This window comes from Equus przewalskii, unplaced genomic scaffold, assembly GCF_037783145.1.
Source record: "Equus przewalskii isolate Varuska unplaced genomic scaffold, EquPr2 ChrUn-10, whole genome shotgun sequence".
NCBI lineage: Eukaryota > Metazoa > Chordata > Mammalia > Perissodactyla > Equidae > Equus > Equus przewalskii.
Window position 1 is genome coordinate 366,151 of NW_027228747.1, and position 17,783 is coordinate 383,933.

The window sequence follows — 17,783 nt, forward strand, 5'->3', positions numbered from 1 at the left end:
CACAAGTGTGAATCTTAAATTATTATTATTTCTTCCTGTCGCTTACACCCGAGGTGGGGGGCAGGGGAAGGGGAGGGGAAAAGGAGAGGGGGGATTGCCTCCCCCCCTAAGGCACTGAGTGGAGAAGCCGCAAGGGGGGATGGGGGAGGCCACATTGTCCTCACTCCCCGGGGCTAGGCCCCAGGTCTCCCCAGCCCTGGGCTCCCCCATCACCTGAAATGCTAAGATGAGGCCCTGGGCCACCCGACCTCCCCCACCCCAATATATTACATCATCACTTTTTAAATAGATACAGGGACTGGTCCCACTACCCCCTCCCTGTGACCCCCCCCACTATTGGGGGTACCTGGGCAGCTGTGCAAATGGGCGTGGGGGGGTGCATGGGAGGGAGGGAGAGCACCGGGCCCCTGAACCTGCCCCTTTTAAGGAGGGGGAGGGGCCGCCAGGCCAGGGAGGGGATATAGTGCAAGGCAGAGCCCAGGCCGCAATGGGGGTCCAGCACCCAGCGAGGAAAGGGGGGGAGAGACCCCCACCCCCAGCAGAATTGGGTAGTTAAAAATCTGAAACTAGATTTCAACAAGACCAACAGAAGAGGCTATGTACAGAACAGGGGTAGATTCAGTCCTAAGGGAAGAGTGAGGGGATTATTCTCCCTGACCCAACAGGAAGCGCGGCTGGCAAGGGTCTGGGAAAAGGACCCCTTTCCCTCAGGTCCGCAGCCCACTCTCCCAGCGGCCAAGCAAGACGTTATTTGCCCACTGCCTTGGGAAGGGGGCGCCGCTCGCTCACCAGCTGGGCGGTTGAGGCGAGTGAAGCCGGCTCGCTGGAGGTGGCCGCCGGGGGCGCTCGCCCGCGCAGGGCATGGCCGCCAGATGGCGCCGGCTCGCCCGTTCTCCGCAAGGCTCCCCCAACCCCTCACCCGGTCCCACACCCTGCGCCGCGCCAGCCCGGGGGCGGCGTGAGTCAGGGGCGGCAGCGGTGGCGGCGGCTCCGGCTCGCACCTGGGCGGGGAGGAGGTGGGGAGGAGAAGAGGGTAGGACGCTGCCCGGCCCGCCCTGCCCTCTGGCCCCGGGGAGGGAGCGGCGGGAACAAGACATTCCCTGCCCGCGGACGCGGGAGGGGAGGGCCGGGGAGGAGAACCGAGCGAAGCGGCTCCCCTCGCTGGGCGGGGCCCCTCCCGCTGCCCCCAGGGGCGGGCGAGCCAATCAGGCCACCCCGCCCCCTTCTTCTCCAGGACCCCATGACTCAGCGCCGGGAGCAGGGCGGAGGGGGACTAGGATGGCTCCTTCCTTACAGGCCCAGTCCCCCAGTCTTTCAAGCTTCTACCTTGCTTTCCCCCACCTACCCTTCCTTTGCCGCCCCCTTTGCATAATTCACTGCCAGGAAAAGGGAACAGAAACCAGGAAGGAGGGGTCTCGGAAGGGAGGGGCAGTCCTTCTCCCCTCTACACAGCCAAAACCCCAAGGGGCGTGGGGGCGGGGCAAGGCTTTGGTCCCAAGCCCCCCACCCCCTAGAAACCCGCATAGCCGAAGAGGGATCCCGCAAATCAGAAATACATTATTGCTTCTACTCCCCAGGAGCAGCTGGAGACAGGGACCCCACCTTTACAATAGAGCTGTAAATATATACATAATATCATATGTATCACTCCTTGGGAGATCACCCCAATCTGGGGAGCCTCTGCCCCAAAACCTTCTCAGCTTGGAACTGGAATGAGGGCTCTGGGGGGCAGGGGCTGATTTCTGATGCCAGGGAGGCACAGTGCCCCGACCCCAGCTCTGTCTGTCCTGCACGCTCCCACTGCTTGGCATGGGCGTCCCCGGCCTCGTGCTGCTCCAGCACGGCCTCTTGTCCCTCTTTAAGAGGACTCCATGGCACCTTCAGCTTGAGGCGTGGTGGGTGCCCCCTCCTCCTCATCGTCATCAGGGGGCCCCGGGGTGGAGACCGGGGGCCCAGTAGGGGCTGACTGCTCCCAGAATCGAGCTAGAGAGAGGCGGAAGGTGTCCAAGTGGCCATTGGAGAGGTCGAGGCCAGCGGGGGATGGGGTGGCAGCAGAGGGTGGTGGGTAGTGGGGTGGTGCATCGTCCTTGCGTCGCCGCCGGGTGCGCACCTCCAGGCAGTTCTGGCCCTTGAGGTGGCGCTGCAGGTGGTCCTCCTTGGCGAAAGCCTTGTGGCACAGGTGGCACTCATAGGGCCGGTCTCCCGTGTGCAGGTGCATGTGGTTCTTGAGGTCATAGCTGTGCAGGAAGCGGGCTGGGCAGTGCGGGCACGAATAGGGGCGCTCTCCTGTGTGCTTCCGCATGTGGATCTTCAGCTTGTCATTCCTGGCACAGGCAGGGGGGAGGGGCAAGGGAGACGTTCAGGATGGGATCCCTGGCTCACCCTGGCTGGGTTCCCAGGCCTTGTCCCACTCCAGTCCCTCACCATTCGTTTCCCCATTATTACCCCAAGATACATTGGGCCCAGCCACAAGGCTCTCCTGTCTCCAGTACAGCCCTCTTGGACACCAAGTCTTTCATGCCCCAGACCTACCCCTCTTGACTTTCTTTCTCCTGGTTTCCCTATCCTGGTCTCTCTCCTCACTCTGGAAACCCCCACACCCAACAATCCCTTCAGGATCACCTATCTCCACAACTTGGGTCTTATAACTCCTTTATCCCTCCCCAGGGACCTGGCCCTTGCTGGCCCTGTTCCCTACAGGTACTCACCGGGTGAAACGGACACCGCAGACTTCACAGGCGAAGGGCTTCTCCCCTGTATGGGTCCTCATGTGGCGTGGCAGTTTGCCTGCCCCGTGGATGATCTTGTGGCAGACCGGGCACTCCTGGGGCATCTGGGAGCGGCGTTTGCGCACCAGCTTGTCCTGGCCATCTAGGCCTGGTGCCAGGGCATCCTGGTGCAGCGAACTTAGGTAGGCCATCAGGTCAGGATCGATGGCATCCTCATCTGAGCCCAGCTCCTCTGGGGACAGCGGGGGCCCGCCGCTCTGTGCCAGCCCATAGGCTGGGGGATATACCAGCTCCTCCTCTTCTTCTTCACCCTCATAGGGCTCGTAGCTCAGGGGCCCCTCAGGGGGTGAGGCAGTCCCTGTTGGAGGGCTGTAGCTGTCCGCCAGGCCACTGCCCCCACTGCTGCCCACTTTGCCTGCCACCTCCTCCTCCTCATAGGTCAAGGGATGGGTGGGCACTGTGGGCACCTCGGGCACTAGGTGGTTTGCCCGGGCCCCCTTGGTCTGCAAGAAAGCTTTTCGGGGCTTGCGGCTGCGGCGGGCAACAGGCCGAGGTGGTGGCGGTGGTGGCGGCGGTGGCGGGAGGGGCACCTGTGGAGGGCTGTCTTCCCCGTTGGGAACTCCTGAGGCCGTGGCTGTGGCGAAGGCCTCCAGGTACTGGCGGGCTCGCTCACAGTCATCCTCATCAGGGCTGGGAGCTTCTAGCCCACTGACCTGCAGAATCTCCATGCAGGCAGCGATGACACATGGGATCTCCAGCAGCCGGGCGGCCTGGAGCACTGCCGGCATGTTGGCGCTGCTGGTGGTCAGTGTGGCTGTATAGGCAAACTCGAGCAGGGCACCCAGTGCCTCTGGCCCCACAAAGTCCAGCTCACACACGCCAGCCCCTGCTCCCCCAGCGGCTGTCCCGCCGCCCCCAGCCCCCATGACGGCCCCGCCACCGCCCTCGGTGAAGAGTTTCTTAAAGTAGTGGCTGCAGGCAGCCAGCACAGCCCGGTGGGTGCGGTATTCAAGGCCCTGCGTCCGGATGGTTAGGTCACACAGATGGCCCAGCTGGCGCTGTTCGTTGAGGCAGCTCAGGAGCTCACTGCTGTGTTCAGGGAATGGAATCCCGATCAGGTCGTCCTCAGGGCTCCCCATCTTCTCCTGCAAGGTCAAGTGGAGGGGGAGGTTAAGAGTGCTCAGCCCTGCAAGGGGGTCCAGGGAAGGAGTACCAACACTGGCCAGCACTTATTGATGGATGACTACATGCCAGATACTCTTCTAAGCACTTTACACCCATTTAATCTTCCACAACCCTCTGAAGTAATGATTATCATCCATTTTCATAGACAAGGAACCTGAGGTGCGGACAGGTGAAGTGACTTTCCAAGTTAAGTGCAGAACGGGGTTCAAACCCAGGCAGTGGGCCCGGAGTCTGTGTTCCTAACCACTGTGCACTCTTCTGCCTCTGTGAGAGCAGGAGCCCTGACTTTCTGGTCCTTTCCTGGAGACTCATCTGCTTCACCTGCCCCATTCCCCATCCCTTTGGAAGAAGCCCTGGACTGGGATAGAGGATGCCAGGGTCCTGGCTTCAGTCTTCATGAAGAATTGGCTGAAGGACTCTGGGTGGCTCTGGCAGCCGGTCTCAATCATCTGAAAAGTAGGGTAACAGTCCTTGTGTGGAACCTCCTCACAGCCCAGAGAGAGGCCAATGAGAGAGTTCAGATTCACACTGGAACAAGGTCTGCTGGAGGCACGTCAGGTGCTTCAACTCAAGTTATCTCCCTAAAGCATTTGGTGCACTATAAAACACTATGCAAACAAGAAAGGCAGCTTCCCAGCACCCTCCTCCACCCACTAGAAGTTCATCTCCCCTTCTAGATCCCCCCTTCTAGAGGCCAAAAGGGAAACACAGCTCCCAGCATCCCTCCCCCCACATCCTCCCCTCCCCCATGGGGCCAAGGAGCAGCCACCCTTTGCTGGGGTGTCGCTGGCGCGGGTGCTTCCTGCCCCGCACAGATAAGCATCGTCCCCGCCCCCTCCCCCACTGCCAATAGGCCAAGTTCCAGTCCCACCCTTCCCCCCCTCAGCTACCACCACCACCTCTCCCTCCCCATTCCTGGCCAGTCAGGAAAGCGGCGCCCCCCCCCACCTCCCCAATTCCCCTCCAAGGCACAGCCGCAGAAGGTGCAGAGCTGCCAGCGATCCCAAGGCTGGTGGGAGGGTAGGGGTAGTAGAGCAAGTATGGCCTGGAAGTGTGGAGATCTTCTTCAAGTCTGGACTCTGCTACTATCTTGCTGAATGACCTTGGGGAAGTCATTTCTCTCTGTGCTTCAGTTTCCTCAACTGTACAAGGAGGGGGAAGGAGTGGAAGCTCCAAGGGCTCAGCCCTATAGCCCTGACATTTAGTGGGTCTGGAGCAACTGGAGACAGAGTTGGGGCCTGGAAAGAGCTGGGCTCTGGAGTCAGCCAGGCTGGAGTTGAATCCTCACTCTGTGGCTGATTAGCTCTGTGACCTTAAACAAGTGATCTAATCTCTGAACCTCTTTCCTCATTTATAATATGGGATAATTCTACCTGACTCCTAGGTTGCAGTGACGTGTGTGGCACAATGCCTGACACACAGTAGGGGCTCAATAAATGTTCTGGCCTTGGGAGGGAGAAACAAGGTCTTGCCTGGGGCCAGATTCCACTATACACATGGCCTCTGCTGGGAAAACTACTTGGGGACAGGTCTGTCTCCCTCCCTCAAATCACCCCGAGGGAGTCAGGTTACTATTAGCTACATGACCTTGGACAAGTCACTTCCTTTCCCGAGGAGGCCTGTTTCCTCATCCGTAATATTAAAGGCTGACCTAGATGATCCTTAGGGCAAGTCCCACTGACATTTTGTCAGTCTTCTCTGCCACTCCCAACAGCTGCTCAGCCCTGGTCATTGATGGGGAAAGGTTTTTTTGGGGGTTGGGGGAGTTAAGGGCCACAAATTTCCTCTTTAGGACACAAGAACTGCATTGTCTCTGCCTGTCTCCTTGCCTGCCACCTTCAATGCAATGCCAGGACTCCTGGGCAGAAGCCTTGAGTGAGCAGCACCCATGTGTCTGCCTGTGCTTGTAAGCCACATCTCAGTACCCTGAGATAGCCCACACGTTCCCACCTGGGTCCTCAAACTACTTCTCTCCCTGGGGGCCAAGAAGTCTGGGAACTCTCCCAGTTCCCTTTGGTTCTCCTGCCTGTACTTTACAAATAGTACAAATGGCAAATGGCCCCAGGACTTAGGAACAAACAAAAACTGGGTGGGCAGCAGCAGCCACTTAAACAGCAGTGGGCACCCTCCTGGGCCCAAGTGGATCCTGTCCCTCCTGAGGGGAATGGGTGGGGCTGTCCTCGCTGTCCATTGGCCGGGAGCTGGGCACCCGCAGGCACGTGGCTCACCCCATCCCTCTCCCTCCTTCTCTCCCCACCCCACCCATTCCCGCTGCTAAGCCCGCCTCCTTTCTCCCACCCCAGGGCCAGTCTCCGTGGCAACTTGGTGTGGTAGGGGCGCTGATTGGTTGACCCTGCTGTCAGGTCACAGGCTCAGGCTGGTTCACCATGCAACTCATATAAGGCTTGGGCAAAGGTGGGTGTTTAACTCCTTAGGCCCAACTCCAATGCCCATGGCCACGAGGTAGAGACGAAGGAGGGGAGAGGCAGAGGACACACGTGGGAAGGAGAGAGTGTTCACACAGTTCTCTAGCTTCTGGGAAACTCCCCCAGCCCTTACCCAGGGCTCTGGCACCTATGCCAACTTAGGTGCCACCTGGCACTATGCTGGTGCCAACCAGGCCAAGGGGGCACTCCTAGCCACATCATCTGGGAGGGGTGGAGGTCTCTGCCTTCTTTCTGACAGGGTGGGGCGCTGGTACCAGGATGCCCACCCCACCATGGGCATCCTTCCCACCTCTGCATCCCAGAGGGCCCAGCCCCCTGACGCCCCATGAGGACGGCCCATCCCCACCCAGCCTGGCATGCCCCCTCTTGCTAAGACCTTGTGGGCATGGGCGTGTGTGGTGGTTGTGGGGGGGGCAGCGGTGCCAGTGAACCAGGCGAGGTCTGTTTGGTCTGTTTGCCTGGTAGGGGGAAGAACTGGGGGCCCCGCCCCATTGCTCCCTTTTTCCCGCCACCCCCCCAGGCTCCCCTCACTGTCAGGCCTGCTAGACCGGCCAAGCCGGTGGGCAGCTCTCTTGAAACTGGGCCCTGAGTCAAGCCTGCCCCATCTTTGGTTGGGGGGAAGACTTTGGGGTAAGAAAGGTGGGAGAGGGGAAAAGGTGGGAGCCCCTATCATCTACCCCTCGGTGCCCAAGGGCACCTGCTAGGGTGTGTCCACCACCAAGAGACCAAAAGGTAGAGGGCACTGGCCCTGGTTCGGAAAGGAAAGGAGGCTGGAACTCTTTCCAGGTGCTGACCTCAGGCAGTGTCCAGTGCAGGGCTGGGGGCACCAGGGCCAACACTGCTGGCTGGAGCCAGCTGAAGAGCAGGGATACGAGGCCCTGAAAGGGGCAGCTGAGTAAAGCTGGCCCCCCTCCCTGCACCCTGGGGATTACGGGAGTGAGGCTTAGTGTGGGGGGCAGCAGGCGGAACCAGGATTAGTGGCAGAGAAAATAGATATGGGCCTGAGACACACAGAGCGCTCCCCCCACCGGGGCTCCAAGGCCCCCACCTCTGGGCTCTGCCAGGGAGCCTGAGAGGGGCCTGGCCAGCCTTCTCCAGGTGCGGCAGCTTGGAGTGAGGGAGGACACGGACCAGGCTGTGACATCCTCCTGCCAGGGGTGATGGAGACCTGAGGCTCTTCCCAGTGTCCCTGGCACCTTGGCAGGCCACCCCTCCCCCTTACTTCTTTCTCCTTTCTCCCCCCGTCCAACCCCCACCCCAACTCCAGCCTCAGGTTCTCTTCCTGTTTTTTTGGAGCTAAGTTTGCACGAAGCCAGGGCTTTGGCCTGTGGCTGGACCAGGGCGGGTGGGGAAATAGGACAGCCAGTCCAAAGTCCTCAGGGACCCAGGAATCCTAGTTCCCCAGCCTCTTCCATCCCTTCCCAGGGCCTCTGGGGCCCAGCGGCTGAAGCCATCTGGACTGCCCAGTTGGGAAGGCAGGGTAAGGGTCTGAGGGGAACCCCCTGGAGGACTGGAAGGCTTCGAAGGAGAGGCCCTCTGCCCAGGGATGCCCTAGGCACTCATGTAGCCCTTCTCTCCCCACCTCAGCCCCTCCAAGCTAGTGCATGCCTTCCCCATCCCCCCATATGCCGCTTCCCCCCTTCTAACCTCACCACCCCCAGCACTCACACTTCCTGGGGGCCGAGGCGGGGAAGAGAGACCGCAAGCCACGAAGGGGGAAGGAGGCAAGGGGAGTTGGCTGCTTCCCGGTGCTATGGGGGTTAAGCCTCTCCTCCCTCAAAATCCCCAATTCCTGGTGCTGCGACTCCCGAAATGAGGGAGACCTCAGTGCTCCCCCACATTTTCTTTCCGTGACACCAGCCCTAGCACACAGCCCCTCAGGCCACATCAGGAGAAATATGAGGGAGATAAAAGATGGCGGAGGAAGGAATGGGGGCAACTCCCTCTTTGCCAGCCTTCCCCTCTCTACCTTTGGGGACCTCTGCTCAGCAGCCATTCTCCACTCTTGGCCTCCTCTTTCTGTCCCCTTACTGCCTTCTCTGACTCTTGTCTCCCCTCTCCACACCTCATTCTTTGCTTTCCTTCCCTCAGCCCTTGCCAGGCTCCTGCCTCTTCTCTACCACATCTATGTCACTAGGCCTCCCAGGAACCATCCCTACCTTTCCTTTCTTTTCCCTTTTGGTTGTCTTGCTCAAGCCTCTCCCACTTCCTCCATTTCACCTTGCTCCAAGCATCCCTTTTCTTCTCCCCGGGCAGGCGCGGTATAGAGATGGGCAGAGGAATTAAATCAAGGAGGAAGGCCTGCCCTCCAAGGCCTGGTCTTGCCATGGGATGGCCACATTTAGGGCACCCATGGTCCCCTTCTGGATGAAGCACAGGACCAAAATTTGGGGGCCAGGTGGGGAGGATGGGTGCGGGGGGTGCAGTGAGAGCGGATGTGGGGTGGGGTGGGGGGGACAACCTAGGCCTCTCTGCCCGTCAGAGTTTCCAGCGCTGGAGCTGCTGGACTTTCCCCAGAAGGTGCCCACCCTGGGCCAGGCAGCTGTGCACTTGGACAGACCCTGGCCATCAGGCTTCCCAGCGGGGTCTGCCTGGGCACTGCCAGCTCCCCTTAGGGCCTGAGGAAACCGCACAAGGTGCCAGGGTCTGCCCTGTGCCCACCCCCTCCCCCAAGCCTAGCGTCTCCGGCTGGGTAACCGAGCCGGCTGGTAACCCCACACCCGCCAAGCCACCGGCAGAAACCTGAGCCCCCCAGCCCCAGAGGACACCCCAGCCCGATCCCCGGAGTCCGGCTCCCTGCCAGCCTGTCCAACCTCCTGTCCGGGCCCAGCAATCCCTCGGCTCCTGTAGGCCCCTTCTTCTGCTCTCCTGTCCTCCTGGGTCCCCTGGACGCTGAAGCTCCCCCACGCTCCAGCTCCTCAGACCCTCAGCTCCCTAAACCCCCAGTACAGTTGGGACACCCTCTGCCTATAGCCTATTTTTCAGTCCCTCTCTGACCCTTGGCCAATTCTAGGCCTCCAAGCCTCCCCTGGGGCCTCAACTCCCAAGCTAGAGCGGGGCCTACTCACCTGAACGCTGAGGGGCCTTGCCGGCAGCTCCTCTTGGCCCCTGGGGGGAGCAGGTTGGGAGGGGTCGGGGAGGGCCGGGCTGGGGGGGAGGTAGGGTGGCTGTTCCCCGCTCCAGCTCCCTCCTTCAAAGGGGCCGCCCACGACCTGGCCCAGCCCCTCCCCCCTACAGCCTTAACCCTCTGGGTGCTGTCCCCCCTCCCCCCAGCTTGGAGGGAGGGGTTACCAGAGGGCTGGCAGCGTGGGAGAGGGCCTAGAGTCTCTGCTGTTGTGCCCCAAGCCCCAGCTGTACCACCCCCGCCTGTCCTCACTCAGTCCTAAAAGGGGAAAAAGGTGAGCGGTAGGGAAGGTAGGAGCTGGGACAGTCCAGGAGGACAGAGGTGAGGAGGAGCAATAGGAGAGGCTTCTGGAGGTGGGACCAGGAGAAGGAAGAAGGGAGGGGAGGGGACAGGAGGCGGCAGTGGCCAGAAGAGGGAGGAGGGGAGCCCTGGACAGTCAGTGCCAGGGGTGACAGGTGCCCAGGTCCCAGCCCCTCAGGGCATGTGGTATGATAGGGGACCAAAAGGAGGCCCTCCAGACCCTAATGGGCCCCTCAGCCCCCCTGGGAGCTGGCCGAATTCTCCCCACCCTGTACTGGGCTGGGGCCCTCAGGGGCTGGGCAAGGCAGCACCCCGCCCTCCCCATGCCTCACCCCAAACCCACTCACATACCACAGTTCCTTGCCCGGGCGCCAGCCCCTGCCAACCAGGCCAGGGGGCAGCACTCATGCCAGCCCCCAGTGGCCGGGGGGATCAGGGGGACAGAGCTGGCCTGAGGGGGGTGGACAGATGGGGGAGCTGTGGGCACCGAAAGAGGAAGGAGCTGGGAGGGGGCATCTGCTGGGAAGCGCCTAGCCCCACCCCTTGCGCAAGCTGCTGCCACCCTGGCCGGTTGGGTGGGACCCGCCTGGGCCTGAGGGGCAACTCAGAAGGGCTCTGAGCCCAGAGATGGGTGGGCCACAAAGTCCCACTTAAACAACTCCTGAGGTCTCTTATTCCTGGAATGAGGGGTGCCCTCATGTCCCTCAAACATTAGGCCATCCTAAGTTCTGCTGGGCTGAGGGGGGACCACAGAAATGCCCCCTAAAATATCTCCTCCCCTTTCCCCCCAACAGCTGCTGGCTCAATGCCGCTGGCCTGCTGCCCCTCACCAGCTCCCGGCCCGGTTGGCACCTACCCACCAGGATGCTGGCAGTCCTGCTCTCCTCTCCCTCCTACCCCCCTGCTCCCAGCGCCCCATGCCAACTGTGGGCCTGGGGTGGGGGAGGGTCACCCCTGTGTCTTGGTGCCAGCCAGGCGGGCCCAGGCCCCTAGGTCCTATAGATAAGGCCCAAGACCCTGTTCTCAAGCTATCTCCTTAAGAGGCAACACACAGGTCAGGGCCAACACAAAGAGAGCCCAAGAGGCTATGGACAGCCCGATGAGCAGTGATTGAAGGTTCCACTCCCCAAGGTGGGGGCCAGTGTCTCTCCCTGCCACCAGGAGCCAGCCTCCCGGCATTCCCCCTGCCCAAGCATTTGCTTGGGCACCAAAGTCCCTGCAATTCCTGAGAGCCCTAGTGCCCGCAGCCTGCGAGGGAGTGGGGTGGGGCTGTTCTCTGCCCTTTGATCCCCATAAACCCAGGGAACCAGCCTAGAGGGCAGGGGGCAGGGAAGGAGTTCATGGGGCCCCTCCATTTCACCCCTGCCAGGGGCAGCAGGACAGGGTGTGGGCATCTCTTGGGTGGGGCCCTAAGAGAATGGGTAGCATGTCTCACCAGGGGAGACGGATATCAATCATGGGCACATGGGATCACGTGGGAACAGGATGATGAGAACAAGGTGGGGGGATACAGAGGGTACCCATGTTCCAATTTATTCTAGTCCTAGCTTTTACTCCCATACAGAAACATATCCAGACTTAACCAAATTGAGAGATCAAGGAGGACTACAACTCCCAGTATGCCCCACAATTGCTTTGCATGTACCTTGGGAGTTGTAGTTCCCTTGAGAAGCCCTGTGCTCTCTTCTTCCCCAGAGCCTCACTGATAGGGTCGGGGAAGGCAGAGCAGAGGACTTCACAAATCTCCAAGGGGACTGTGTTTAAAGAGGTAAAAGGCTAGGAGGTCCATGGTGGGGAGAGAAGACCCCTGCTCCCAGGCAAAGAGGGAGGAAAGGAGGAAGGAAGGAGGAGAGGATGTCTGTTGAAAGGGGCATATGGGTGGGGAGGAGTTGGGGGGGGAGTGGAAACAGGAAGGAAACTGAAGCCAGAGACATGAGGTCGAAAGCAAGGGCCTGGTGGAGCCCCACTCCGAGGCCAGGCAGGGACTGGGAATGCATTTCCCTCTGCCATTCTGGTGGCCTGGGGAGGCAGAAGAGGAATTAGTGATGTCAAGTGACAGCAAATTGGTGTGTTTGTGGGGTCACTGGGTCTGTTTGCCTGCCACCAGCTCTCTCTTGCCTGAGGGGGCACCCTCAACCCCTGGATCTGGCACAGGTATTTGCTGGCTGGGAAGCTCTGAAGACTGACTCGGTTCTGGGATGCTAGCAGGCAGAGGAAGGGGTTGGGAGAGGTCAGGGCCAGGTCCGATGGGAAATATGGTAGAGGGAGGTATGTGTGAGGTTAGGCCCAGGTGTGAGGTCAAAGAATTGTGCTGGCAAATGAGGATGCTATCCTCCAGGGCTGAGGCCATGACAGCTGGGAGGCCTCTGAGAGGAGGCCCACGGGCATGGGATAGAATGAAGAGGGCAGCCCCCAGTGGAATTTGCTAAAAGTAGCTTTCCCCCTATGCCAGGTAACCTATGAACATTAAAGGTGGCAACTAAGGGGGCCAGATGGCAGCCGATTGCCTTTCCTTAGTGGGGGTGGAGGTCAGAAGTGGGCAGAAGCTCTGCTTCGAGGCCACTTTCCCTGGCCTCCCCAAGGCTCTGGGACAGATGCTTACAGGCCCCAGTCAAGACTCTTGCCAAGACCTTGGTGGGGCTGGGTGGGAGCTCTCTCTTGCCCCTCTGAAGCCCTTGATAGTACATGACAGCAGCTCTAACCCCTTCCCCCCAGTCCCCCAGGCCCGCCTTGGCGCCTGGCCGCCTGTGTGTTGGCAGGACTGTGGGGGGGGCGGCGAGGCAACTTCAAACTGTCCGGGCAAAACGTCAAGTTTACTCACGAGTTTACTCAGCAGAAGGAGGGGGAAGAGGCCAGAGCGGGCACACCCCATGCCAGGGTCCTATCCGTCTGCCTGTCCCCACCTTCCTCCCCACCCCCTCCTCTTCAGCCCTAGGCCAAAACAGGCATAGGCCCCAAGGCCTGGTGGCAGGGCAGTCTTAACTCTCAGAAGGTCAGGGAACCAAGCAGGCTGGAGGCAGGAAGCCCAGGAGCAGGCCCAGAGGCTTCTATCAGAGGGCAGCACCCTGCCTGGAACCCATTCGCTACCCATCTTGGGGCCTCTGCCTCGGGCCAGATACTGGGTCTCTCAGCCACCAAGAAGGGGGCAGTACCGAGCTGGGCCTCCTCCATCTGAGCAGTCCCCTGGGAAGTGACTTCTGACCCCAAATGTCCAATCCTAGACTGTGCCTCGGGGAGCATGATGCCATCTGGGCAGCCAACAGTATCAGGGGCTGGTTCTCTCAGCCTTGGCTTGGAATGGGGGGCCAGCACCCTATCTGACCTACTTCCCTTTCCTCCCCACCTGCTTTCATTCTCTGCTTCTCTCCCCCAGCCTTCACTGTCCCCACCCCAGAGGCGCTCCGCCCCCCATGCCCGCTGGGCCCCCTCCCCCACCCTTCCCCAGGGTGCCAAGTGCAAGCACACAAAGGGCCCGATGGTGCATTGTTAGCCCAGCCCCCGCTGCCCGCCGCACCCTCCCGGGACGGGCACTAGGCCAAGGAGGAGCTGGGGGCCTTGGGTGCCAGGGGGCACCATGGGGAAGGGGGAAGAGGTCAGCACCTGTCTTCCAGATACTGGGGTCCATAGCAGCTGGAGTTGCATAGTGATGAGAGGGCTCCATTAGAGCAGGCCTCTCTCCTTGACACCTGAGCCTAGTGGGCACTGCCTTCTTTCTTCCCCAGAGCCCCTTTCGGGTGGTATTAACCCCTTCCTGACCCTTGAGCTAAGGCTAGGGGGTGTGGTACCCAAGGGAGGGGACAGTGTCTGGGGGTGCCAGCAGGCTGCGTGGTGCCCACAGCAACCATGCAACAGAGGCACGCTGGGGGAGCTGGGGTCCCGGGGGCCAGGGACAGGAGGCACTGACAGAGATTTCTTCTTGTTTCATCAGCTGCTCCAGGGGGAGCCCCCTGCCCTTCTCCCCAGTCACCACTAAGGAGGAACACTAACTACCACCCAACTCAATCACAAATACGTCCCTCTCCAGCACAACTCCTATGCCCACTCTCCCCTCCTAACCTAATGCCCACTCTATGCCAGCTCTCCCAGTGGTGCCAGGTGGGTACAGGGGTGACCAAACCAGTTGGTGTATGTGGGGGAGCAGAAGGCAACCCCATGATCCTCCAGGCCTCATCCCCCACACATATACACCCTATTGGGAACACAGAGTTCCCATCCTGGTTTAACCCCTCACTGCCCAATCTGGCTCCCCCTACCCCTACTAAACTGTCTTCCCTCCTCCAGGAATAAGTTGGGGGAAGGGGGAATAGCTGCGCTGACTCATTCCCATTCTCAGCTGCAGCTAGGGGTCTCCAAAGCATTCGAGTGGGGGTCAATTCAAGAACGCCCTCCACCTGGCCCGGAAGCCAGGACAGCCTGCTGGTCTCCCCCTCTCCTCAGCACCCACTTCCGGTGTCCCAAACTAGGTCAGCAGCGCTCGTTTCCTGTGGGTCAGCTAGCACCCGCGCCTCTGCCCCTCCCCTGCTCCGGACCCAGGCTCCCCCCGCCCCCCCCCAGGGCGCCCCGAGGTCTCACCACGTCTCAGCCGCCCTTTGATACGTGGGGGTTGTGCGGGGCGGGGGGCAGGGGACCCGCCCTCTCTCCAAACACCGGCAGGGCCGGGGCGCCTGGGCAGGCACGTGTCCGGGCACAACCCGCTGCCCACGCCGCCCCCCCACTCTTGGCCCCCCCTCGCTCTGGCCGGGACACGTCGCTCTCTTACTTGGGGTGGGGTGGGAGGAGAGAAAGAAAGCTGGAAATTGAAAGCAGCGCCCCCCACCCCTTTGAATGGCAGCCCTCTGCCAGCGGCGCGCACAGTAGGTTCTACAACACAGTCGCGACCCCCACTCTGGGTAGGGGCAGGTGCGCCGGCGCCGGTGGGGGAACGGGTGGTAGGTAGAATTCTTCCCAGTCACCTACTCTGGCTCTTGGGTTCTGGGGGCCTGAGCTGGCTTTGAAAAGGTGGCGGCGGGACTGGAGCCTGAAGGAAAGGAGTGGGATGGAGGGGCGGCGGAGTGAGGGGTCGTCCTATGTCGCTGGGAGGTTGTCGCTGAGCCCCACTACCAGAGAGAGAGCGCGGCTCTGGAAGCGCAAGAAACCGAATAGTCCAGCCGGTAACTTTCCCCCAAGCGGCGGCTCCTCCTGTGCTCCCCCCACCCCCCCCTGCAACTGGCCCAGGTCCAACCCACCGCGCCAGGGGGCGCGGGGGGGGGGCGGGGGGAGCGTGTTGTCCTAGTTAGAGTCCGTCAGCGTTTCCATTCCCTCAACTCGGTCGGGTCGGGGGTCTCCCCCTAAAGTCACGACGGAGACTAGGGGAGCGCTCAGCGCCGCCTCACCCTCTCTCCATCCTGGAGCCGCCAGTCCGTCTGATTCTCAGAAGTGCAGAGAAAGTTTCTGGGGACCCTCCGCCCCGCGTTGGGGGCGGCCGTAGTTCCTCCTCTACCTTTCCTGCCAGTTAAAATCAATTCCAAACACCCGGGGTGTTGGGAAGGCACAGGGAAGGGGAGTGGTGGGAATCTGGTCTGCATGCGTGTGTGTGGGGGGGGTCCTACTTACAGGACGGACGAAGGACACTGCAGTAGTCTAGAGTCCGGGGGACCCCGAGCCAGGAGACAAAAGTGGGATACACTCACCTCTCAGCCTTTGGGTCCGCTGGCTGGAGCTGCTGAGGCACAGGGTGTGGGGAGAAGCGCGTCCCCTGCCAGGCCCGGGGGCTTGGGGCCCTGCTCCGGTCCTGGTCAGAAGGCCGCGGTCAGTCGCTCGCCGCTCTCTGCTGGGGGGCTCCTCCTCCGCAGCCCTCTGCCTCCTCCTGCCGCCCGCCCCCCCCTCGGCCGCCGAGAACCGTACATTCACCTGGCTCCCACCCGCCCCCCCCTCAGGGCCCGCCTCACCTGTCCTGCTGTCTCACCTGTCCTCCTGCTTGCTTTCCCCCCATCCCTCCCCTCCCTCCCCCCGCCCCCTGCCACCCCCCAAACTCCCCCCCCCAACCCTTAGCAACACCCTCTGTCACTTCCTGGTTTTTTACCCGCCCCCCCAGGCCCCCCTCCCTCCGCCCAATAAGGACATAAACTTCAACCCCTTGGTCCAGCCAGTCCCTGCAGGGCGCAGATGGGTCCCTCCCTTTTCGCTCCCTTCCTCCAAGCTCTTACTTTGCTCTCCGAGCCTTTCCCACCCTCCTCTTTTCCCTCCTTCTTCCCTTCTCTCTCTCTTTCTCCCTTCACCTGCCGCGGTCCCTTTCCCCCCCTCCCTCTCCCTCTCCCTCTTCCTCTCTCTCTCCCCACTAGCCCCTATCTCTCTCAGTCCACCTTAAATCGAACTCCGCCCCCGACCCCCATCCAGCCCTCCGCCGCTGCTCCGCTCCGCCCCCTGCACTCCACCGCCCTGTCCGCCCATTGGCCTGGGCACCCGCCCATCCCAAGTGGGTCCCGCCTTGCGTTCGGCCAGGGAGGGGGCGGAGCCGAGGGGCTGGCCTGAAACCTGGAGGAGGGGAAGGGGGAGGGGGCAGTGTCCGCAGTGGCCGGAGAACCCAGTACCCCCAGCCTGGGCTCCCACTCCTCCAGAGGGGCTTCTGTAGGGTCAGCATCTCGGGAGGGAAGGGTGTGAGAGGTTAAAGATAGGCTAGGTAGGGGTGAGGCGGGGACTTGGGGATTGAGAGAGGGGGGTCCCGTGAGGGGCTATAATCAGGTCAGGGCCCCGGGAGGTAGGGGGAGGGGGAGCCACCAGGCCATCAGCTCTAGCTCCTACGCCACAGCCCCCACCTCAGAGGGAGCGGGGGAGTTGAGGCTGCGGGCACCCTGCGTCCCTCCCCACGCGTGACGGCGCCCCGCGGGGAGGGAACGGCGCCCTGGGCAAGCAGCCTCTGAGCTCCAGCCGGTGCCCGCTGCGGCCTTGGCATTGTCAGAGGGGAGGGGCCGGGTCCGCGAAGGGGAAGGGGGAGGGGGAGGCGCGCTCCCGCTCCCGCTCCCCGCCTCCATCCTGCCTGTTTCCTAAGTGGAGAAACTGAGTCTCCGCGAAAGAGGGGCCTCTTGACATGGATTCGCTCAGAGATCCAGGTGGCGAGGGGAGCCTGGGTGTTTTACGATGTGTGTGTGGGCTCGGGGGGAACCAGGATACGTACTTCAGTGCACCCCCAACTGAGGAAGGTAGCCTGTGAGAGACGCTTCCAACTGGGCCTGCGGCACTACGTACCCCAAAGAGCCCCTCCCACTAGTGTAAAACGGAATCAAATCCGGCTACCTCGGGCCAGGTTCTGCTCTCTGAGGCCGGCCGGGCCGAACCGGGTCGGACTCGCTTTCTCCCCCCAACCCCCTCCGCAGGGGGCCTCCCTCCCTTCCAGCAGGTGGCTCCGCAGGACACCAGCTCAACCTGTTGGACCACAATGGGCGGCGCCAGGGGGGCCCTGGCCCTCACCCGGGTTGACCCGGGATCCCCGCGCAGGGGGAGGGACGAAGTCCTGGTCCCTCCCTCCCGCTCTCTCTCCGGCCGTGACTCAGCCTCGGGGCCGCTGCCCTGCGCCCCAGCCAGGGGCGGAAAGTGTGAGGCGCCCCTGAGAGCCCAGGCCAAACCAAACAGCCCCCCACCCCAGACATTATCTCACTGGATAACTAGGGGGGCTATAGAAAGGAGGGGGTAGCAGCAGGCATGGGGCGCTCCTGCTCAGATAATCCGCTCCGGGTTTTCCTAACGTCCCTGTCCCCCTTGGGTCCTGAGGCTGGTCACTGCCCCGGGTTTTCTTTTCGGCCCCCGCCGGACAGATTCTGGAGCCGGTGGGGTCCAGGCCAGGGTTTTTCCCTCCCTTCTCCAGCCGTCGGGGTCGCGCTAGCCTGGGGAAGGGCAGTGCCAGGGGCAAGACGGCAGCGCCAGATTCGCCAGATTCGCAAGTGAAATGGAGAGGGGGATGCTTCGGGGAGGAAGAGGCATGGCCGAGGAAAAGGGGGGCTGAAAGTGGCCCAGGGAGGGCAG

General features: G+C 61.9%; 1 protein-coding gene across 8 annotated transcripts; it reads right to left on the bottom strand.

Moving 5' to 3' along the window:
• Nucleotides 1-8: 8 nt before the first annotated feature.
• Nucleotides 9-15,993, bottom strand: ZBTB7B (zinc finger and BTB domain containing 7B). 8 transcript variants are annotated; one of them, XM_070607252.1, is made up of 4 exons: nt 15,971-15,993; nt 15,455-15,555; nt 2,709-3,874; nt 9-2,324 (listed from the first exon to the last, which is right to left on the bottom strand). In XM_070607252.1, the coding sequence occupies exons 3-4, from the start codon at nt 3,866-3,868 to the stop codon at nt 1,859-1,861; spliced, it is 1,626 nt and encodes a 541-aa protein (XP_070463353.1). In that variant the 5' UTR covers nt 3,869-3,874; nt 15,455-15,555; nt 15,971-15,993; the 3' UTR covers nt 9-1,858. The 8 variants fall into 8 exon arrangements, with proteins under 8 accessions (XP_070463353.1, XP_070463351.1, XP_070463352.1 ...); XM_070607250.1 differs by lacking the exon at nt 15,971-15,993 and adding an exon at nt 15,713-15,826; XM_070607251.1 differs by lacking the exon at nt 15,971-15,993 and adding an exon at nt 15,730-15,799.
• Between the last annotated feature and the right edge of the window lie 1,790 nt (nt 15,994-17,783).